The sequence below is a fragment of the Mustela nivalis genome (assembly GCF_964662115.1).
Source record: "Mustela nivalis genome assembly, chromosome: 7".
Lineage (NCBI taxonomy): Eukaryota > Metazoa > Chordata > Mammalia > Carnivora > Mustelidae > Mustela > Mustela nivalis.
The window spans coordinates 87,979,631-87,998,821 of NC_139026.1; the positions used below are offsets into that span (position 1 = coordinate 87,979,631).

Genomic DNA, 19,191 nt, shown 5'->3' on the forward strand with positions numbered 1-19,191 from the left:
AATTTTGCAGTTCCCAGCATAATATGCTCACTTCTTACCTGGTAGCTCATACTTGTCTCCTTGGTGCTGTTATCTAGATTGATTCTACCCAAGAAGGGGGTTTAGAATGTAGGATGAATGCAACCATATTCCAAACTTGTAGTTTAAAAAAAATTAACCTTTGCCTTCATGGATGGGAACACCCACGTACGTACTGCCTTGCAGGCAATCGAATCCACCCAGGTTACAACTTGTTCCCAATTTGGAACTTGGGGGTTGGGACTTGAGTAGGGAAAAAGAAATGTGTGGGGGTGATAACTTGGGAGTGGAAAAAATTGATGTCAAGGACGTTGAAATGGCATCTGTTTTTACCCAGGCTAATTACATGTGTAATGAATGGCTGATGAACCATTATTAGTTTCAAGCAAATAATCTACAGTTCGCTCTTGGGAAAAGAGCCCCAGTAGTACAGATAACTTCTGTGATGAGCCAATTCTGAGACTGCACACTCTTTATTCCTATAAGTGCACAAATTCTGGGTCTCCGTACTCTGAAAATGATTTTAAGGGCAAAATGAGAGATGGTAGAATTTAGGCAAAAAACAAGGGATTATATTATGCATAAACATCCATTCTCTGAGGTTCCTACCATATGTGCCAGGGACAGAAGCATTCTTTCTCTTCCATCACCCATAATCAGTGTTCCCAGCTGGCACTTGGCACCGGTGCCTTTGTCTCAGCACAAGTGCAATAATGGAGCGATCTGTGGGAGGCTGGCTTTGTGGCAGGTGCAATTTTACTCCTAAGGGAAACCATCCACTACCAACTTCAAGTATGCTCCCCTATGATAGGAACTCCATGGCCATGGGAGGGGAATATGGTGGGCCCCTCCTGGGCAGTCCCTGGAACTTAGAACAACCTTTTTCTCCACAGTCTTGCCCTTGGGCCCATTTACCCTGACTCAGTGGTTGCACACAGACTCCTCTCTGGCCTAGTGCTCATTGCTGTTGCCAGCCAGCAGGGGCCCCAAGGGATGGAAACACCCACTCAGCAGTCTGCCAAGCCAGGAGGTCAGCACATGAGCAGACAGTGGTGTTTGCCCTCTAGGCCAAGGTGCACAGACTGCAGACATGTTAGGGGCATTTGCCCCACTCCAGATCAGCCTAGAAACCAGTTTGTCAAACAGATGGCTGCGGGTGATAATAGCGTCCCGGACTGCTCCGTGTGTTCTTTCCAACCTCTTCCCATGTCCCAAATCACACACCCCACTTACTCTGTTACGGGATCTGAGAACACAAAGCTCCCAGAAGTTACAGCTGCCCCAGGTCCTGCCCCCCACCCCTTTCTGGCTTCTTGCAAACTAGCCACTGACTTGAGGGAGCCCCAATGTGGTAGCTGGGAAACCCAAGAAAGAATTGAAGGGAGCTCAAAGCCTCTTGAGGACAGTGAATGCTTTAGCCGCAGTCCTTTCTCTCCTGCCCTCTTCTCCAAGCCCGGAGTCGGCAAAGAAATTGTAGGCCACTTGGCATCAGAGCTTCTAACTGACCTTTCCCACTTTCTCTTCCTGGAAGACATTCAGGTGAGGATCCTTTGAGGTGAGGAGAGAGGCCAAAGGGTAAGTCCCTGAGATGACCTTGTCCTTCGGGGCTCCTGGGGTCTCTTATCCTTGGGCTGAGATGCCACCAAAGCAGGCCCTTACCTCTTATTTTGTCTGATCTTTAAACGGGAGCCCATACAGGGCCCCCTCACTCAGCCCTGCAGCAGAGCTAGTGTGGGGCCAGTGACAGGTAGTCTCTCACTGCTAGGGGACAAACCTGTAGAGATTTTGGGCTCCTGGGAGCCTATGTGGGGTGACTGCTACCTTGGAAAAGAAAGCATTCCTGTATCTACTACTAGAATTGAATACAATTTATTCCAGTGCTGGGGGACAGAAGGGAATGAGGAGGGGAGCAGTCACTTGCTCCTCATCTGGGCTGTTTCTTGGCAGACCTCAGAATGAGACCATTACAGGGAGGGAGGACTGGGGCCAAAGGAAGAAACTCACTAGCACCATCCGCTGGCAAACCTAAAAGGAAGAGGGGCCTGGACTCTGTCCCATTCCTGTTCCCCACCTGTCTCTACCCTTTTCTCTTTCCCTGGCTTTGCCTGAGTCCCTGTCTCCCCAGGCGCCCGCCTCCCCACCCGCCCCTGGAAGGCGGGACTTGGCTGCACCCACGTGTGGCGAAGTTATATGCTCCTAGTCGGCAGAGGAGCTGGGGAGCAGAGCACTGAGCTGAATCAGTTAGAGAAGTGGCACCATGGCTGGCAAGAAAGTCTGCATTGTAGGCTCCGGCAACTGGTAAGTGGCTCTGTCAAGCAGTACTTGGCGGAGGAGGTTCCCCCAAGAACACGGGGCTAGGGGAGAAGCAGGAGGCAGCCGGTGGGTAGGAAGTGCCCTCCAATTTCTGTTCCAGCCTTGCTATCTTCCGTGCCTACCCCCACAAAGCAGATGGTACCCAAACCTCTCAGGTCCTTGCCCGCCCGGGCAGCTGCACCTGTTTGCTACAGGAAAAGCTGCTTGGGGTTGGGGGTTGGGGAGATCAGAAGGCTGGTCCCCTTCTCAGGCTGTGAAGTGTAGGATAGACTGAGTCTCCTTTCTACTGCCAATAACATACTTTACTGGTGCTGGCGGGGGCAGGGAGGTGTCACAAGGAAATGGCAAGTAAATGATCTGGGGGGCCGCTGTGCTGTCCCCTCACTGCCACCCTGTGCCGCCTCCTCTGTCACTGCTCCTTCCTCATGCCCCGACTCTTACACCTTCTGTCCTCCCCCTCCCACCAGGGGCTCAGTTATTGCCAAGATTGTGGGAGGCAATGCAGCCCAGCTGTCACACTTTGACCCACGGGTGACCATGTGGGTGTTTGAGGAAGACATCAGGGGGAGAAAGCTGACAGAGATCATCAACACGCAGCATGAGAATGTCAAGTACCTGCCAGGGCACAAGCTGCCTCCCAACGTGGTGAGCCCCAAAACCCTGCAAGGAAGGGACAGGGAAGTGGAGCAGTGCTTCCTGCTGAGAGGGGCCATTTCAGCTGCTCCTCGGACTTGGGAAGCATCTTGGGCCAGCTGCTCTCTGCACAGGGCACCCCTACACCCAGCCCCCAAGGAGCTCTCCCAGGACTTTCTGGAACTGAGAACTTGAACCCACCTCTCCACCCCCATACACTTATGGGCTCCCAGTCAGTAAAAGGAGGGGAAGAGGACCAGGAAGTTGGTTTCCATGGCAATCAAAGACTGGGGGTCTGGGTAGTGGCTGCCTCAGGCTCTAGTCCTGTTACTTATTCACTGGGCTATTAGCTGACCTCGAGGCTGCTCCTTGGACTTAAGGTCCCTGGTCAAATCCATATGGCTTGCTCTCAACCTGGAGAGGGAGAGCAGGAAAGACAGGGAGGGCTCTCCCTTCCCACTTGGGGGCCCTAAGAAGCAGGGTGATGAAATCTTACTTGGCCTCTTCCTCCTGCCAAGCCTAGGCCTCCTGTGGCCTCCCTCGCTGTCCCACAGCCAAGGGCTAGAAGAGTACTGAGTGGAGGTTCCCAGGAGTCCTCAAGAGCCCTGGGCAGCTGGAGTGAAAGGGAATGATGGTGAGGGGGAGGGAAGACGGTGTTTCATTCCTCCAGGTTCAGCCCTTCCAGATTCAATCCCCCAACTACCCTTCCTTTCCCCCACCAGCCTCACTCTTTAGCTCCTAGATCTCCTGAATGGGCTTCCACAGGGGCTAGAAGTCTGTGAGGCCCATGAGCACTGGTCACCCCCACAGGTGGCTGTCCCAGATGTGGTCCAGGCTGCAGCAGATGCTGACATCCTCATTTTTGTGGTGCCTCATCAGTTCATTGGCAAGATTTGTGGTCAGCTCAAGGGCCACCTCAAGGCAAACGCCATTGGTGTATCTCTTATTAAGGTGCTGGAACAACTTCCTGTGGTTGGGGGTGGGGGTGCAGCTAACTGTTGTGGGGTCAGGGTGGGGGAAGAGAGGAGAAAAGAAAATGGCAGAAGATGGCCAAGAGTTTTTTGGAGAGGGGAGGAGTTATTTTGGGGAGGCTGAGAAATGGGTGCTGGGGGCCTCTGGGAAGGGGAGGCTGGTTGGGGAGTAGTTAAGAGATCGGTTTGGAGGCTGATGTCTTGAGGAGTTTAGGAGGCATACATGGGGTGTCTGGGGGTATGAGCAGTGGGCTGGTTTGAGGAATGTGAAAGGGAAGCTAGTTTGGAGCAGTGTCTGGGATGGAAGCTGGTTTGGGGTACTTGGTGAGGGGGTTTATTTAGGGATGTGGAAGGGATACATTGCCTTGGAGAGGTAGGGTGATTGAAGGTGTGTAGAAGGGGAATTTTCGAATGGATTCGTTTTCATGTGCAATCTACCGTCCTCACAGCAAGCTTTGGCTGAGTTGGAATGGGACAGGGCTTTTGGGGAGGGACACTGATGGACAGTGGTTTTGGAAGGGGCAGGATTTCTGTGTGGGAAGCCCTCAGTTGGGAATAAAGGGCACCTGGCCTGAGCTCCATCCTGTGCCCAGGGGGTAGACGAGGGCCCTCAAGGGCTGAAGCTCATCTCTGAAGTGATTGGGGAGCACCTTGGCATCCCCATGAGCGTGCTGATGGGGGCCAACATTGCCAGCGAGGTGGCTGATGAGAAGTTCTGTGAGACAACCATTGGTGAGAGCCCTATCATCACCTACATTCACAGCACAGCCTGTTACGTCCCCTCTCTGTACTCCCTTCACCCCCATTGAGCCATCTTCTCCCCATTAATCAGGCAAAGGAAGGAGACCCAAGCATCAGAGGTGAGGGAGGACTGGGACATCCCCAGGGAAAGGGTTGCAGGTCCTGCTTAGCGCAGGCGTGGGAAGAAGAGTCAAGAATCCCCTTTGAAAGCCTTGCCCCCTTCCCACTTCAGGCTGCAAGGACCGGACCCAAGGACAGCTTCTGAAAATGTTGATGCAGACTCCGAATTTCCGCATCACAGTGGTGCAGGAGGTGGATACAGTAGAGATCTGTGGGGCGTTAAAGGTGAGAGGTGCACAGAGGCAGCTAGGGGATGGGGAGAAGGCCCTGAAGGAGGGCCTGGCTTAGCTCTACAACGTTGCTGGGACTCCAGGCTCTCACTCTTGGGTAATAGCTCCTCTTCCCCACCAAGTCCCCCCAACACAGGAAGAACTGTAGCAGCAAGGTCAGGATCATTCCGGCCTGTCAGTTATTCACCATCAAATATTGGGCCACCTCCTTCCTTTCTTCCTGTAGCTCCTTGGGGGGCATCCCTATCCCTGCCTCCAGTGGGTGGTCCTGGGGTAAGAGATGTCCTGGGGAAGGACCCCGGCTCATGGGAGATAAGACATCCAGGACACCCAGGTAGACTGATGGCCAGAACTCTGGATCTTGGATAGAGCTGAAGACATCAGGGATATGGAACAGAATAATCATGGAGAGGAGGGTCAGCTGGACAGGAGACTGGTTTTCAGCTCAAGTTCTCAAGGTTTGGGGTACGGGGCAGCATTGGGGAGGCAGGAAGCACAGAGCCAGGGTTACAGGAAGTAGGAAAATCAAGAGGTAGAAACAGCTGGGGAGGGACGCCTGGGTGGCTCAGTTGGTTAAGCAGCTGCCTTTCGGCTCAGGTCATGATCCCAGCGTCCTGGGATCGAGTCCCACATCGGGCTCCTTGCTCCGCAGGGAGCCTGCTTCTCCCTCTGACTCTGCCTTCCACTCTGTCTGCCTGTGCTCACTCTCGCTCACTCTCTCTCTGACAAATAAATAAATAAAATCTTAAAAAAAAAAAAAAAGAAACAGCTGGGGAGTCCAGGCACACTATACTTCACTTATTCAGTGGCGTGTCCTGGCTGATGGAAGGAGCATGAGGCAGGTGCCAAGGGGCCTGCTGGGAGGGATCTTTTCTCACCTGTGACCTCCACTCTCCAAAGAATGTAGTGGCCGTGGGCGCCGGCTTCTGTGATGGGCTGGGCTTTGGTGACAACACCAAGGCTGCGGTGATCCGACTGGGGCTCATGGAGATGATCGCCTTTGCCAAGCTCTTCTGCAGTGGCCCTGTGTCCTGTGCCACCTTCTTGGAGAGCTGTGGTATTGCTGACCTCATCACTACCTGCTATGGAGGGCGGAACCGAAAGGTGGCGGAAGCCTTCGCCCGCACAGGAAAGGTGGGACCCTGGGAGAATGGGGAATGGAGGGTGGCCTGACGGGTTCCAAGTGGAGGGGTTTAGCTTGAGGCATCTCTCAAGCACAAACATTAAGACTGTTGTGAATATTCTGAGCCTTTCTTTCCTCCAAGACCCCAACTCCCATCTGAGCCCCAGACTCTCCACCTCACACACAACCCTCCTCTCCCATTTCCATCTACCCGTCCTATTTTCTTCACAGCCCATTGAGCAGCTGGAGAAGGAGATGCTGAATGGGCAGAAGCTGCAGGGGCCCCCGACAGCCCGGGAGCTACACAGCATCCTCCAGCACAAGGGCCTGGTGGACAAGTAGGTGTCTGCCCCAGCCACACTGGGGAAGAGGACCACAGCCAGAAGTGCTCTCACATTCATCTTCCTGACCCCTCCTCCATCTGTAAAGCCGGTGGAGAGGGAAACTTAGGTTTACAAAGGGACTAGAGCTTGGAGAGAGTCTGGTCTGTTCACTGTCCACTAGCTAGTTCATAGGCTTTGAACTGCTTCCAGGCTGGTGTTCTTTAACCACATTGCTTGGACCCCTCCATGCAGCCTCACTTCTTGCCCTTTTCTCCTGTCCTCTGCTATCGGGACTTGGTTCTGGGGTAGTAGGTATAAACTCAACTGACTGCCCCACTTCTCTATCCCTCAGCCCCAGTCTAAGCCACTCCCTGGAGACCAACCCTTCTGTACCCTGAATCCTATCCTGGGTGCTGAAGTGTGAGAAGTCTCTGAGTCAAGGTGCTCCTTTTCAGGGAGCACAAAGACAGTGGGAGTGATGGGCTGATCAGAGCAGAGTTCCGTTGGTCTGAGAAAGAATCCTAGAATAAGAATATGAATTAGGTTCAGAAGATCAGCTCACGGCTGGTCAGGGGCATGCCTCCAGATTAAGCAAGCAGCCTGTGCAAGAGGATGGGAGGAAGGAAACACATTTATTGAGCTCCTTCACATTAATAAATAATCCCTTCTTCACTACTCTGTTATATAGATCCCATTTTACAGTTGATGATACTGAGGCTTAGTAGAGAGGTTAAGTGGCTTGCCCTACTAGAACAAATAATTCATGCCACGGAATCATACAGGCAAGTTCAATATGGAACAGGGCAATCAAAAACCTACCCTAAACCCAGGACTAGGAAGTTGGAATTCTCAGCAGTTGGAAATTGAGAGCCAGAGTCTGCCTGAGCTCAAAGGTGGGAGAGTAGAGGAGTGGAGGGCTAGGAGGTGGATGGGGAGTGGGTGGGGGTAGGTGGGGTCGGGGTATGCCAGAAGGCTGAGCTGGGTCTTTCCTTCCCTATTCTAGGTTTCCTCTGTTCATGGCTGTGTACAGGATATGCTATGAGAGGCAGCCAGTGGGCGAATTCATCCATTGCTTGCAGAATCATCCAGAACATTTGTGAGCAGAGCTGGGGCCCAGGCCAGGCACCTTCTTTGCCCCAGTGGAGACAGTCAACAGCTTGGGGTACCTGGCCACCAGGATTTCTGGGACGCTCCATGGAGCAGCCTCTTCTGGAGGACAGGAGGCTGTGCGGCCCAACTATCTACCTGGGGATCCTGAACCATCAAGCAGCCTACAGTCTCTTGCCACCACCTCTCACCAGAAATGGAGTTGCCTTGTCCCTCTCCAGATGTGGGGCTTTCTCCTTGTCTTCTGGGAGGGGGAGTCTCCAGCCCCAGTGCTGCCTGCTTTTTTGGGTGTGTGTGTTGGGGAGAGGATGAAGGGAGAAGGAGGCAAGGGCTACCCACTGCTGCCTCACACAGACCAGGAGTCCCGGCCCCAAGCCCAGTTAAGTGGCTAAAGAAGTACCTCAGCCACAAGAGGAATGAGGCCAGGGCTGCCAAGGAAGGGTCTGGGCTTTTGAGCTGACACAGGCCTCAGGGACCCCGTTGCTCTGACCTCTGCCAGGCCCCACACAGCATCAATGGATCTCAGTGTTTGTTAACAAAATACAAAGCTCTCTGCCCCCTTCTAGCTTCTCCTAGCAACATCTGCGTCCTCAGAAACCTCTGGTCATTCCTCCCCATCCCTCCCCCACCCAACCCCAAGGCTGCCCTGGCACCAGAGTTGCGGCCATGCTGGCGTCTCTGGCCCTAGGACTTGTCATTCTCCCCAGGGACTTCCTAGTTCTTGCCAGTTCCTCTCCACCATGCCATGACCTTTCCAAGACGACTCTTGCGCTCCAGGCCAGCACCATCTGCAGAGCAGGAACCTAATCTGCTGACAGCAACACCTTTTCAGAGCAGGCTCAGATCACTCTGCTTCCCTGTGACCTTTGTATTTGCCCCACCTCCCTTCTCTGAAGCTCTAGCTGGGGGAGGTGTCAGTTGGGTCCCTCCTGCTTCTTCTCAAGGACCTCCCTGGCTTCAGCCCTTTCTTCTTCCCAGAACCTGTGCCTATTTCTCAGCTGCTCCCAGAGCAGCCAGGGCAGCTAACCAGCACCTGCATCAGGGGCCGGGGCCAGAGAGTGGCCCAAAGCCTGCTCATGGATTGTGAGCAGGGAGGGGTAAGCAAGGCCAGCTCTCTGTTGTCACCTGAAGGCTTTCTCATGAAGTACTGACTCCATCAGCACCTCAGGAGCTGGGAAACTCAAGGAGGAAAAAATTAAAACCAACCTACCCACTGTGGTGAGGGAAGAACAGGAAGGGGAGGAGGGAATATGCTTTGAACTGGCCTTATTCCAGGATGGGTTGGCAGCCAGGGAATGTCACAGGTCAGCAGCCTGGGCCCCTGGCTACAAATAGGCCCTGGGGGCCTGCCAGGGGCCAGCCATGTTCAGCAGATCTAGGCTTCCTATGGGGCAGCACCTGGCACACCGTGGCTCTGGCCAGCATTATGTTAACCCTTTCTTACTCCCTGCCAGATCAGGGAGGCAGGCTCCCCTCCTCAGCCCTAGTCCTTGAGGATTCACTGTCTTACCAGTGAAGGGCAGAGCTGCCTGAAACAGGCTTCGAGAGCGAAGGCCACAGCCACCCCAGATTTGGCTGGGCCCAGGTTGGGGCTCTGACTGAATCCAGAGCTGCCTCCCCAAGAAGGTCAAAGTGAGGGCTAAGAGACAGCTCTTTTCTTTCGGCTGCTGCTGTAACCTTGTTAGAGAGTCCCACACCTTTGCCTACTTTTGTTCACGCCACAGTTAACAATCTAAGGCCTTCCCATCAAGCCTACTACTTGTCTACTCAATAAATCGTGGTTTTTCCAGAAAGGAGTTGGGAAAGGGCGCTTCAGTGCGTGGGGGCAGCGCGAGTGCCGTGGTGTATCGCTGCGTCTTATGTTTCCATTCGCGGCACAGGGAAAAATGAAGACAAGAAGGACATGTCTCCTCGATAATCCCAGCCACTCCGGCCCCCTGGCAGGGGTGCCCACACAGTCCCTCTCCCCGCTAGGGGTCCCCTAATCCCGGCGGGTCCCTGCAAGCGGGGAGATCACAATAAGGTCCAGAAGCGCTCCAGATGCGTCCCTCGTACCCACTCCGGCGCCGTGACCAAACCTGCCGCCTTCTTGGCCAGCCAGGCCTCGTGGTGCCAGGCCTCGCGGTGCCGGGCGGGTCTGTCCCACGCGGAAGAGGGCAGGTGCAGGCTCTAGGGGGCGCGCGGTCCACCTCCGAGGGCTGACCCCGAGAGAATCCACCCAGCTCCCGGAGGCGTCACCGCGCCCAGGCTGGGGATTGGCTGACTCCGAGTCGGAAAGCTAGACGGTCTTTTCTGTTGTGATTGTGTATCCTACAAGTTCCGGGGCTGGAGCTGGAGTCACCAAAGACCGGCAGTCCATGGAGAAAGACTACAATCCCCAGAATTCAACAGTCCTCTCCAAGAGGAAGACTGGTCTGAGGATGCGTAGTAAGGGTGACTGGCCTGGAAGCGCAAAGGCGGCAACGCGCGGAGCTGCGGCGTGCGCGGGCTCTGTTCTCTGTGGGCGGATTTGCGTGGGTCCGGGCGCGTGCTGACGTCTCTTGCGTCCGGAGGCGAGTCCCTAGGGGGTAAGTGGGACGGGTGGGAGGCAGAACGGGTGGCTTCCTGCACTAATAGCCCCCCAGGAACGGGCCGGTACCCTCGCGTACGTGTCCAGGCGTGCTGCGTCCGGCTGCTCCAGGAAATTGGCAGACTGCCGCGGCCAGACGCTGCCGGCCTTGGCTGAGGCCGCGGCTGGACGCCAGGAAGCAGCAGCACCTAGCACCCAGGTACGCCGTTGCGAGAGCCCCGTAGGGGTTGCTCGTCCGCTGAGGCGCCTCGTTTTGGGCCGGCCTTGGTTTACCCATTGTCCCATGCCCCGGCCTTCAGTGGCCTTGAGATCACCGCGTTCCCCGCCCCCCTCACCGCGAGCCGGCGTCCAGCACCGCTTCCAGCCCAACAGACCCCCGACAGCCGTAGGTTCCTGTCAAACGTTTCCTCCCACCCGGGGTCTTGGCCCTCCATGCTCCGACTTAAGTAGCTCTGGCCCTTGCCTAACAGTCAGCTGCACCTTGGTGTGCGGCTCTCCCGGGCACCCGGTGTTGCCGCGTTCAGCTCCCGGAATGCTCTCCCCTTCTCTCTTCCCTACTGGTATGCATCCTGTCTTCCATATTAAAGGACGGAGCCACCCCCCCGTCCCCAGCTTGCTGCTGACTTCTTGAGTCACCCCCCACCTTCCAACTTTTCTTTGAGCTCTCACCTCGTTTCTCGTCTGGTCACCGCCCATCTTTTACGTTAAATAACTGGATATGGGGTCTGTGGCTTTTCCCCATCAGATATTAGCTACTTTGAGACTGAAGCCTTTTTTCCCTCTGTGACTTTCATAGCAGGAGTAAAAAGGTAGACAGATAAATGAGTAAATCTAAGCGGAGGTGGTTGGAACACATTTGAGGATGTGATTTCCAGGGGCGCCTGGGTGGCTCAGTCGGCTGAATATCTGCTTTTGGTCCAGGTCATGACCTTCAGGTCCTGGGATTGGGTACCCAGTTGGGCTCCCTGTGAAGCGGGGAGTCTGCTTCTCCTCTGCCTCTCCCCCTGCTTGTGCTTTCTCTCTGTGTCTCTCTGTCTCAAATAAAATCTTAAAAAAAAAAAAAAAAGAAATGAATTCCAGAGGCTATCCCCGGAGCCTCGAGGTACCGCCATGTTTGGGGAGGGGGGGCAAAAAAGAACTTTGCAGATTGCACTCCTATGGAATTTTCTATACTGTACTTGCAGTTTTTCCTGTTTTTTTTTTTTTTGAAACCTTCAGGTTAACCTCATCACTCCATAACAGACCCAGCATTGAGCACTTTTTTTTTTTTTTTTTTTTTAAGAAAATTGATGTTGCTCAGGTGAGAATGTTCTGCTAACCTCAAAAGTTTCATTTCCAAGGTAAATACTTCTACCTGGGGTTCTAATTTCACCTTTACCAGGCCATTCTGGATCTTGTTCCATCCTACCCACCTCTTCTTTTATCCTTTGTTTAGCCACCAGCTTCTTCTTCTCTAAAGCATATTCAGATCTTCCTTATCAATAAGGAGGGTATACTAGAATTTCCTTGGTCTTGTTGCCTTCTCAGGCTGCTGCCTATCACTTCTATTCCCTTAACCAGAAAAATCACAAGAATTCTTATCTATGAGGTGAAGGGGTTATCCTTCTAATATTCTAATAATCTATTTCTCTCTGTCTCTGGAAAATACCTAAGTGCGTGAACTTGGGGGACGGTGGCAGAGTTTGTGGGCCTGCTGGAGTTAGAATCTGTGCTTTGTTGGGGTGCCTGGCAGGCTCAGTCGGTAGAGCATGCAACTCTTGATCTTGGGTGCTGAGTTCGAGCCACACCTTGGGTGTGGAGCCTACTTTAAAGAGTAAAAAAAGAATGTGTGCATTTACTTAATGCCTGTTCCAATCTAGTGTGCTAAGTTGACTTCTACCTTAGGAATGTTTACCTGTGATCTAGTCACCTGTTGCCATCCAATGATCCCATTTGACCAGTGTTCTCGGAACTTAACTTGCAGTAATGGTACCCAGTTTTCCTTCGGGCTCAACAGGTGGGAAGGTTATAGCACACCACCATCAGTGGCAGTGACTTGATACAGCAGTGATTTTCAACCAGGAAGGGAGATGTAATTGAATAAAAAAGCCCCCCAGATGTTTCTGGAATTTCCCATCTGCTCTCTTTCACTATTTTCCTTCAGATTTGCCTTCCCTTATCTTCTCTCCAGTCTTATCCTCTGCTTTAGTGTTACTTGTTACCTCCTTTTGTATCTGTAGCCTAGGCTCTCTTCCAGCATCTGTCCAGATGTGCATATCCATCTGCCTGAGAGACATCATCATATGAGTGTTGGATTGAGCGTCTTAATTTTAACATGTCCAAAACCCAGCTCACGGTCTTCTTTTCTGCCACTCACTGCCACTGCTACCCCCATACACACAGTGACACACACCTGTTTCTTACTCCTATTAACAGTATCCCAATCCACAGTTTCTTGGTTTGCTACCTTGGAGATACTTTCAGCCATGTCCTAATCCATTTCGTTAATAAATCTTGTTCTACTTCCAGAATAACTGCTGCATCTGTCCTCTCCTTTTCTACTGCCCTGCCTTACTTAGTTCAGGGCCTGTGGAGAGTTTTGGTTAATGTGAAAATAGAAATCTCTCATTGGATTAGAAGAGAGATGAAAGTGAAGTTCTAGACCCCAAAATTATATCTGTTAGTAGGTCATTTGTCACTCTCCTAGCCAAGGTATACCATCCTTTCACTTTGTTAGCTGGTGAATGCTTCCAGCTTCCTTCCTCCAGCCTCTTGAGGAAGTGGTCCTATACCTGGTTAGTATCTAGCCAGGGCAGTGGGGGATAGGTGGAGAAGGAATAAGTGAGGAAGATGCTGAAGGTTGCAGGTCTCTTTGCTGGGAGCGTGTTTACCACCTTAGTGTCCTGCTCTGTGTGTGTGTGTTTTCTTCACCGTCCTAGAGTTTGGGTCCTTTCAAACCTCAGATAACCCAAACACAACTCTTACTCAACCTGTGTTATTTGGTTTTCTTCCTCTGACATCATTTACTGTCACTTTGTATAGTCCTTGGGGATTATAATTCAAGGAAGCTGTCCCTCAGCTCAACTTGGGTTCCATTCTCAAGGACTGCCTCAAAGGCAGTGTGTAGCGAGTAGGACTCACTCTGAGAAGCACTTAAGTGTCTCACCCTACTCTCAACCCCTTAAACCAGCTAATTCTGAGCTTTTCTTCTTCAAATTCTTGACTTTTAAGAAACCTATTCTCACTAATTTCAGTCAGTCTTTTAATGTCAATTCCCTCAACAGTGAGGAGACTAAGAACACATTCATAGTTCCAAATTGAAGAGTATTTTGTTTAGATTGCAAGAGTCCCGTGCTAAACTTTATCTTATTCCCTAGTTCAGAATATCCAGGGAACAGTTAAATGAGAAGTAATTTACCTTTTGCAAACAGTTTGCTAGGGGCTCAGTAAGTTTTGGTATTATGTTTGGAACTTAGAATTAATGCCATAGAAGTTTAAGTATAACTGATAAAAATGTACTGTTGACATTATTTCAGGTATGTTAGGACTTACACAGATGCTTGAGGGCTAACATGGGAACTTAGCCACCATGAACAAGACTGTTTTCATGGGAAAACAAATTGGTTACTTGTAGAAGGTTCCCATTTGATCCTCCCAGAGAGAGTAATTCACTGCTGATGTTTAATCCCTGACTACTCCCATTAATTCTCTACTAGCCAGAAAAACTGACGCGTGCTTATAGTCATATGTCAGTTAAGGACATTTCTGGGTGGCTCATACCAGTCCTTTATCTCCACAAACAAAAGAGGGCCAGGTTTTACCTGTAATGTCATTCAGATGCACCTATTTCCAGCTCTGTCTGTATCTCATATGCAGACTTTATCTGTCTTTCTGAATCTTTTTTTTTTTTTTTTTTTAAGATTTTGTTTGTTTATTTGACAGAGAGAGAGCCAGAGAGCACAAGCGGAGGGGAATGGCAGAGGGAGAGGGAGAAGCAGACTCCCTGTCCTGAGCAGGGATCCCGATGCAGCACTCGATGCCAGGACCCTGGGATCACAACCTGAGTGGAAAGCTGAAAGACGTTTAACTGACTGAGCTGCCCAGGCGCCCCTGTCTTTCTGAATCTTAAGTGTTCCTGAACACTGTGTATGTGGAGGGACCCTTCAGAGTAGAGTACAGACAGACTGAGCAGGTGCAAAAGGTGGGGAGTGGCCTTACAAAGAGAAGGGTCTGGGCAGATGAGGCCTTACTCTTGGGTCTAAATCCAGTCTGTCTTTGTAGGGGACAACATGCCAACTGCCAAGCAGCTAGCTGACATTGGCTACAAGACCTTCTCTGCCTCCATGATGCTTCTCACTGTGTACGGGGGCTACCTCTGCAGTGCCCGAGCCTACCGCTATTTCCAGCTGCGCAGCGCCCGGCGCCAGGCTGCGGAAGAACAGAAGACCTCAGGAGCCCTGTAGAACCGGGGGTTTTCCTCTTTGAGCAGAGAGGCCTAAGGCATGCTGTGGAATGATCTCATCTGCAATCCTTTCCAAGTCAAGAGAACTAGGGCCTTAATGGTTTTTAAATCCTGCTGAGAAAAAGTGCCCCTGTTTTCTCTGGCACTGCTGGTTCGGGGAGGCGGTGGAATCATGACAGGAATGGGAGGATCAAGCACACCTACAGACATTAAATATCTTATTAGTCTGTGTCTTGGTATTTTTGTTTACTTAAATAGGGTACGGAAGGCCGAGGTGGGACCTTGACTACCAGTTTTCTAGTCACAGACTGGATTTCCATATTTTGAGCCCTTGGCCCCTGTGAAGTGGGGGTATGCAGTTTTAGGAGTTGTGGTGTCAGCTCATGATCTCAGACAAAAGACTGTTCCAGCATCTGTACACATCCCCTGAAAAGACTAAAGACCGTAGCTCTTCTTGGTCAGTGACTGTTCCTAGACCAATTACTGTGTCCAGGTAAAGGTACTCCGGACAGCTCGTGGCCACACGTGTGCCTCTCAGTTAAGGAAGGCAGAAGCCCTTGTGTAACAGCCCTATCAAAATTGCCGGGAGTGGAGGAGGCATAGTTCCCAAAGGGAAGGGTTGTTGGGCAGCCTGTAGTAATGCAGTCCAGCTCCTCAGGCTCAGTGGGCGTCGTATTAGCATAGGATTGATTTCTCCCTGTGCCAGTGCACAGAAGTCTACCTGCAGGTCTTTTTGCAGGGTTGTGTAGAGGATTTGAAAGAAAACACAGTGCATTCAAGGTAAAACCCAACTAAGAGGACAGCTGTTCTTGCCACGCTTCCATTGTGAGCCTTGAGGCTTGCTAGTTGACTCATTCTCATTTTTGATAATCGTCAGAGATAACAATCCCCTTGGACATTTGTTATCTCTCACGCTTTCACTCCTAAACCTTTCACATGAAATTCCTCTACTGTGATTAGAAACACTCAGCCTTCCTGTGCCACCAGGCCTTGTACTCCCATCCTCTCTTGGTGTGTTAACCAAGAATTCCACTGCCTCTCCTTTCTCACTTAACACAGAAAGTAGGTAGGGTCGCCATTCTCCCAGCTCGCCTGTACGCTTCCAAAAAGTGTAACACCAGGTTTTTTTCCCCCTCCCTCCCTCTGCCTCTCCCCTCCCCTCTCCTTTTCTTTAACATCATTCCATTTCAAGATGCTCTCTTGCATTCTCATTTCCTGCTCTAGAGCTTACAGACTTCAGGTCTTTTGATTCCTTCTATTTTCTTCCAGTCTGTCAGCCCTTTCTTGATTTCCTGTCCAGCCTGTGCCCATAGTAGAGCCCTCAGACAGCTCCACTGCAATCTTTGCCTCCTCCCTCATTACCCTTTTCCATCCCAGGCCTTGCTCCATTTGTTGTCTAATTCATACTCTTCTTTCTTCTCAGTATACAAACTTGCTTAAGGCTCCCCACCTCCTATCTAAACAGACTTCTCAAGGTTATTTAAGAAGTCTACGTGATGCTCCTTCCACGGACTTGAAATTCCTTCCACCTCCTCCATTGTGTTGAAACTCCTGGTTAGCATGGCCTCTCGTGTCACACCCACTGATGATTACAGTCCTTCCCCGGCTGTTCAGCCGCTGCACTGAAGCTCTGCTTCGGCCACAGGGTGGGACCACTATCCTGTTTCCTTCTCTGCCTTGACTTTTCCTTTTGATTTCCTTTGGGAATTTCTGCCCACTTTAAACACTGATCTGATGTGCTTCAAAGTTTTGTTCTTAGACCATTGCCTTTGTTCTGTTTTTTTTTTTTTTTTTTTCCCTGTATGTTTTTCCTACATTATTCCAGGTACTCAATGGTTTTAACATGAAAATTAAGTGCTTAGTGTTGGGATCCCAACTCTACCATTCTCGCCATATTGCAGAAGGCTAATTACTTAACTCCTCAGTTTACCTCTGTCTAATGGGGATTAAAAAATAATAGTTCCTAATTTAAGAGATTAGGTTAAAGATCAAATGACATAATTCAAATTCAGTATTTCTTTGGCATATAATAAGCACTCAGTAGATGTCAGCTATTAATGCCTGCTGCTGACTTCCAAATCTGTATCTTCCAGATTGGCCTTTGGGCTTCAGCTATATCCAGTTGCTTGACATATCTACTTGAATATCCTGTAGGCCTCTCTAACTTGGTATGTCCACGACTAACCACATTCCTTCTTGTCTCCAGGACCTATTTTTTCCCTCCTACTTTAGTTAATGATGCTATCATCAAGTCAGAAATAGTGGGAGTTTTATTAGACTTCTATATCCTACTCCTGCCCAAGTAATTATCTTTTTAATTTTACCATTTAAACTTCCACTTAATCAGTTCATTCCTTATCATTTCTTGCTTATAATTTTGCAGAAGACTTAGAGGTCTTGATTCACTCTTGACCTCATCAGGTTTATCTGCCACATTGCTATCAGAGACCTCTATTTGGAACTAACATGATTATGGCACTTTTGCTTTTGCTGTCCTCCGAAGCTCAACCATAGGGTATGGGTTAAGAATCTTTGACCTGTGGAGTCAAGTCCAGACTCCTTAGTATGGCGTATGAGGTCCTTAAGACCTGACCCATTTTATGTCCCTACATCATCCTTTTTGTTCTGGTAATATCAACTGCCTATATGCTTGCATGCTGTTTCTTGTTCCATGCCTATTTGTGCTTTTTCTCTGAATAGAATATCTTGGGTACCCATCCCCACACCCCCTTATCTTCTTTTTTCTCTTCCAATAGAGTTTCTTGGACTTCTCACCCTCCCATACTGGGGCACATATCTGTAGAAGACACCATTTTTCCTTTTAAAAAATCTTTAAAAGGGGCACCTGGGTGGCTCAGTGGGTTAAGCCTCTGCCTTCAGCTCAGGTCATGGTCCCAGGATCCTGGGATCAAGCCCCACATTGGGCTCTCTGCTCAGTGGGGAGCCTGCCTCCCTTCCTCTCTCTCTGCCTGCCTCTGCCTACATATGATCTCTGTCTGTCAAATAAATAAATAAAATATTTTAAAAAATCTTTAAAAGCACAAGTAACTAAGACAGTTTTGAAGAGAAACATAAGATGCGTTAGTCTACCAGATACCATGACATAGTAGGACACTTAGAGTAATCCAAATGTAGTGACATTAGTGTAGGAGTAGAGAATAGGTTCTTGGTCTAGTACAATAAACTCAAACAGATCAGCATGTATGTGAGAAATTGAGTGTGATAGAGTAACCCATGGGGACAGCTATCCTCTATGTTGTGAAGATGGAGATACATATCTATATATCTCCATATATAATTGTAAAAGTACAAAAAAATAGATTGAAAGGACACACTGAACTCACAGTAGTAGTTATATTGGGGGTGAGGTGAAGTGAAGTCGGGCAGAGGTAGAAGGGAACTTAAATGACAACTGTTCTAGTCACAAGACTTCTGACATCAAATGTATTTTTCCCACTCAGAACAATATCTCCCACCTCTCCAGACAGCAGCTGAGTATCCTACAATTCAGTTCTGCCCTTAGCTACCTGGAGTCAGCACAGACTCCACAGGTTAAAGACTTAGTCTCACAAGACTGGCTCCCATTTAAGATGCCAGTTACAAGTAGTAGATCCCTAGGTTATCCACACTCTGCCTCACTTGGCTACAAATCCATTCGCATGACCTCCTTAGATTTGATGATTTGTTACAATGGCTCACAAAGCTTAACTAGAGAAACACTTTATTATTGCTTGGTTTATTATAAAGAATACCACTCAGAAACAGCCAAATAGAAGAGATGATTAAGGCAGGGTAAAGGCATACCACCCTATTAACACCTTAGTGTGTTCTCCATCCAGAAGCTCTCTGAACCCCATTGTTGAGGGTTTTTCTGGAGGTCCTGTTACATAAACACAATTGATTAAATCATTGGTCACTGGTAGTTAGCTCAATCTGCAGCCCCTATTCCCAACCTGGGGGATGGGAGAGTGAGGCGGATAATTCCAGTCTTCTAATTCTGCCATGGCCCTGTTGCTATGGTGATCAGCTTCCATCCTGTGGCTTGCTAGAGCCCCACCAAGTCAGCTCATTAACGTACAGACATCATCACTCTGGAGATTATGGAGGTCTTAGAAATTGCCAATAACTGGAGAAGACGACCAAATATTTATGTATACATGTATATATTGCTTTTTTTTTTTTAAAGTAAACTCTGCCCTCAACATGGGGCTCTAACAACACCAAGATCAAGAGGCTCTACCAACTGAACCAGTGTTTCTTTTTTTTTTTTTAATATTTTTATTTATTTGACAGATCACAAGTAGGCAGAGAGGCAGGCAGAGAGAGAGGGGGAAGCAGGCTCCCTGCTGAGCAGAGAGCCTGATGTGGGGCTCAATCCCAGGACCCTGAGATCATGACCTGAGCTGAAGGCAGAGACTTAACCCTCTGAGCCACCCAGGCACCCCTGCCCCTGTTTCTTTTATCACAATGTCACAGGTCTCTAATTTTGTACTTCTTTTACAACTAAGATTTGAGATAAGACAGAATGTTAGAGATGTTAATTCTGGGTGTTGGAAATAATGGAAGTATATATTATTCCTTGATTTCCTGCATTTTTTTTTT

General features: G+C 49.9%; 2 protein-coding genes across 12 annotated transcripts; both read left to right on the forward strand.

Moving 5' to 3' along the window:
* The first annotated feature begins 1,554 nt into the window (after window positions 1-1,554).
* On the forward strand, window positions 1,555-9,372 carry GPD1 (glycerol-3-phosphate dehydrogenase 1). The gene is made up of 9 exons (XM_082741315.1): window positions 1,555-1,593; window positions 2,129-2,316; window positions 2,799-2,976; window positions 3,775-3,915; window positions 4,529-4,667; window positions 4,909-5,021; window positions 5,927-6,160; window positions 6,381-6,487; window positions 7,476-9,372. Exons 2-9 carry the CDS (start codon window positions 2,276-2,278, stop codon window positions 7,570-7,572), a joined length of 1,050 nt encoding a protein of 349 aa, XP_082597441.1. The 5' UTR covers window positions 1,555-1,593; window positions 2,129-2,275; the 3' UTR covers window positions 7,573-9,372.
* A 509-nt stretch (window positions 9,373-9,881) lies between these two features.
* COX14 (cytochrome c oxidase assembly factor COX14) lies at window positions 9,882-14,820 on the forward strand. Of its 11 annotated transcripts, none has more exons than XM_082741338.1 (3): window positions 9,882-10,146; window positions 14,070-14,319; window positions 14,396-14,820. In XM_082741338.1, the coding sequence occupies exon 3, from the start codon at window positions 14,417-14,419 to the stop codon at window positions 14,588-14,590; it is 174 nt and encodes a 57-aa protein (XP_082597464.1). In that variant the 5' UTR covers window positions 9,882-10,146; window positions 14,070-14,319; window positions 14,396-14,416; the 3' UTR covers window positions 14,591-14,820. The 11 variants fall into 11 exon arrangements, with proteins under 11 accessions (XP_082597464.1, XP_082597461.1, XP_082597469.1 ...); XM_082741335.1 differs by lacking the exon at window positions 14,070-14,319 and adding an exon at window positions 11,367-11,448 and having other exon boundaries at window positions 9,883-10,347; window positions 14,409-14,820; XM_082741343.1 differs by lacking the exon at window positions 14,070-14,319 and adding an exon at window positions 11,367-11,488 and having other exon boundaries at window positions 9,883-10,146; window positions 14,409-14,820.
* The last annotated feature ends 4,371 nt before the right edge of the window (window positions 14,821-19,191 follow it).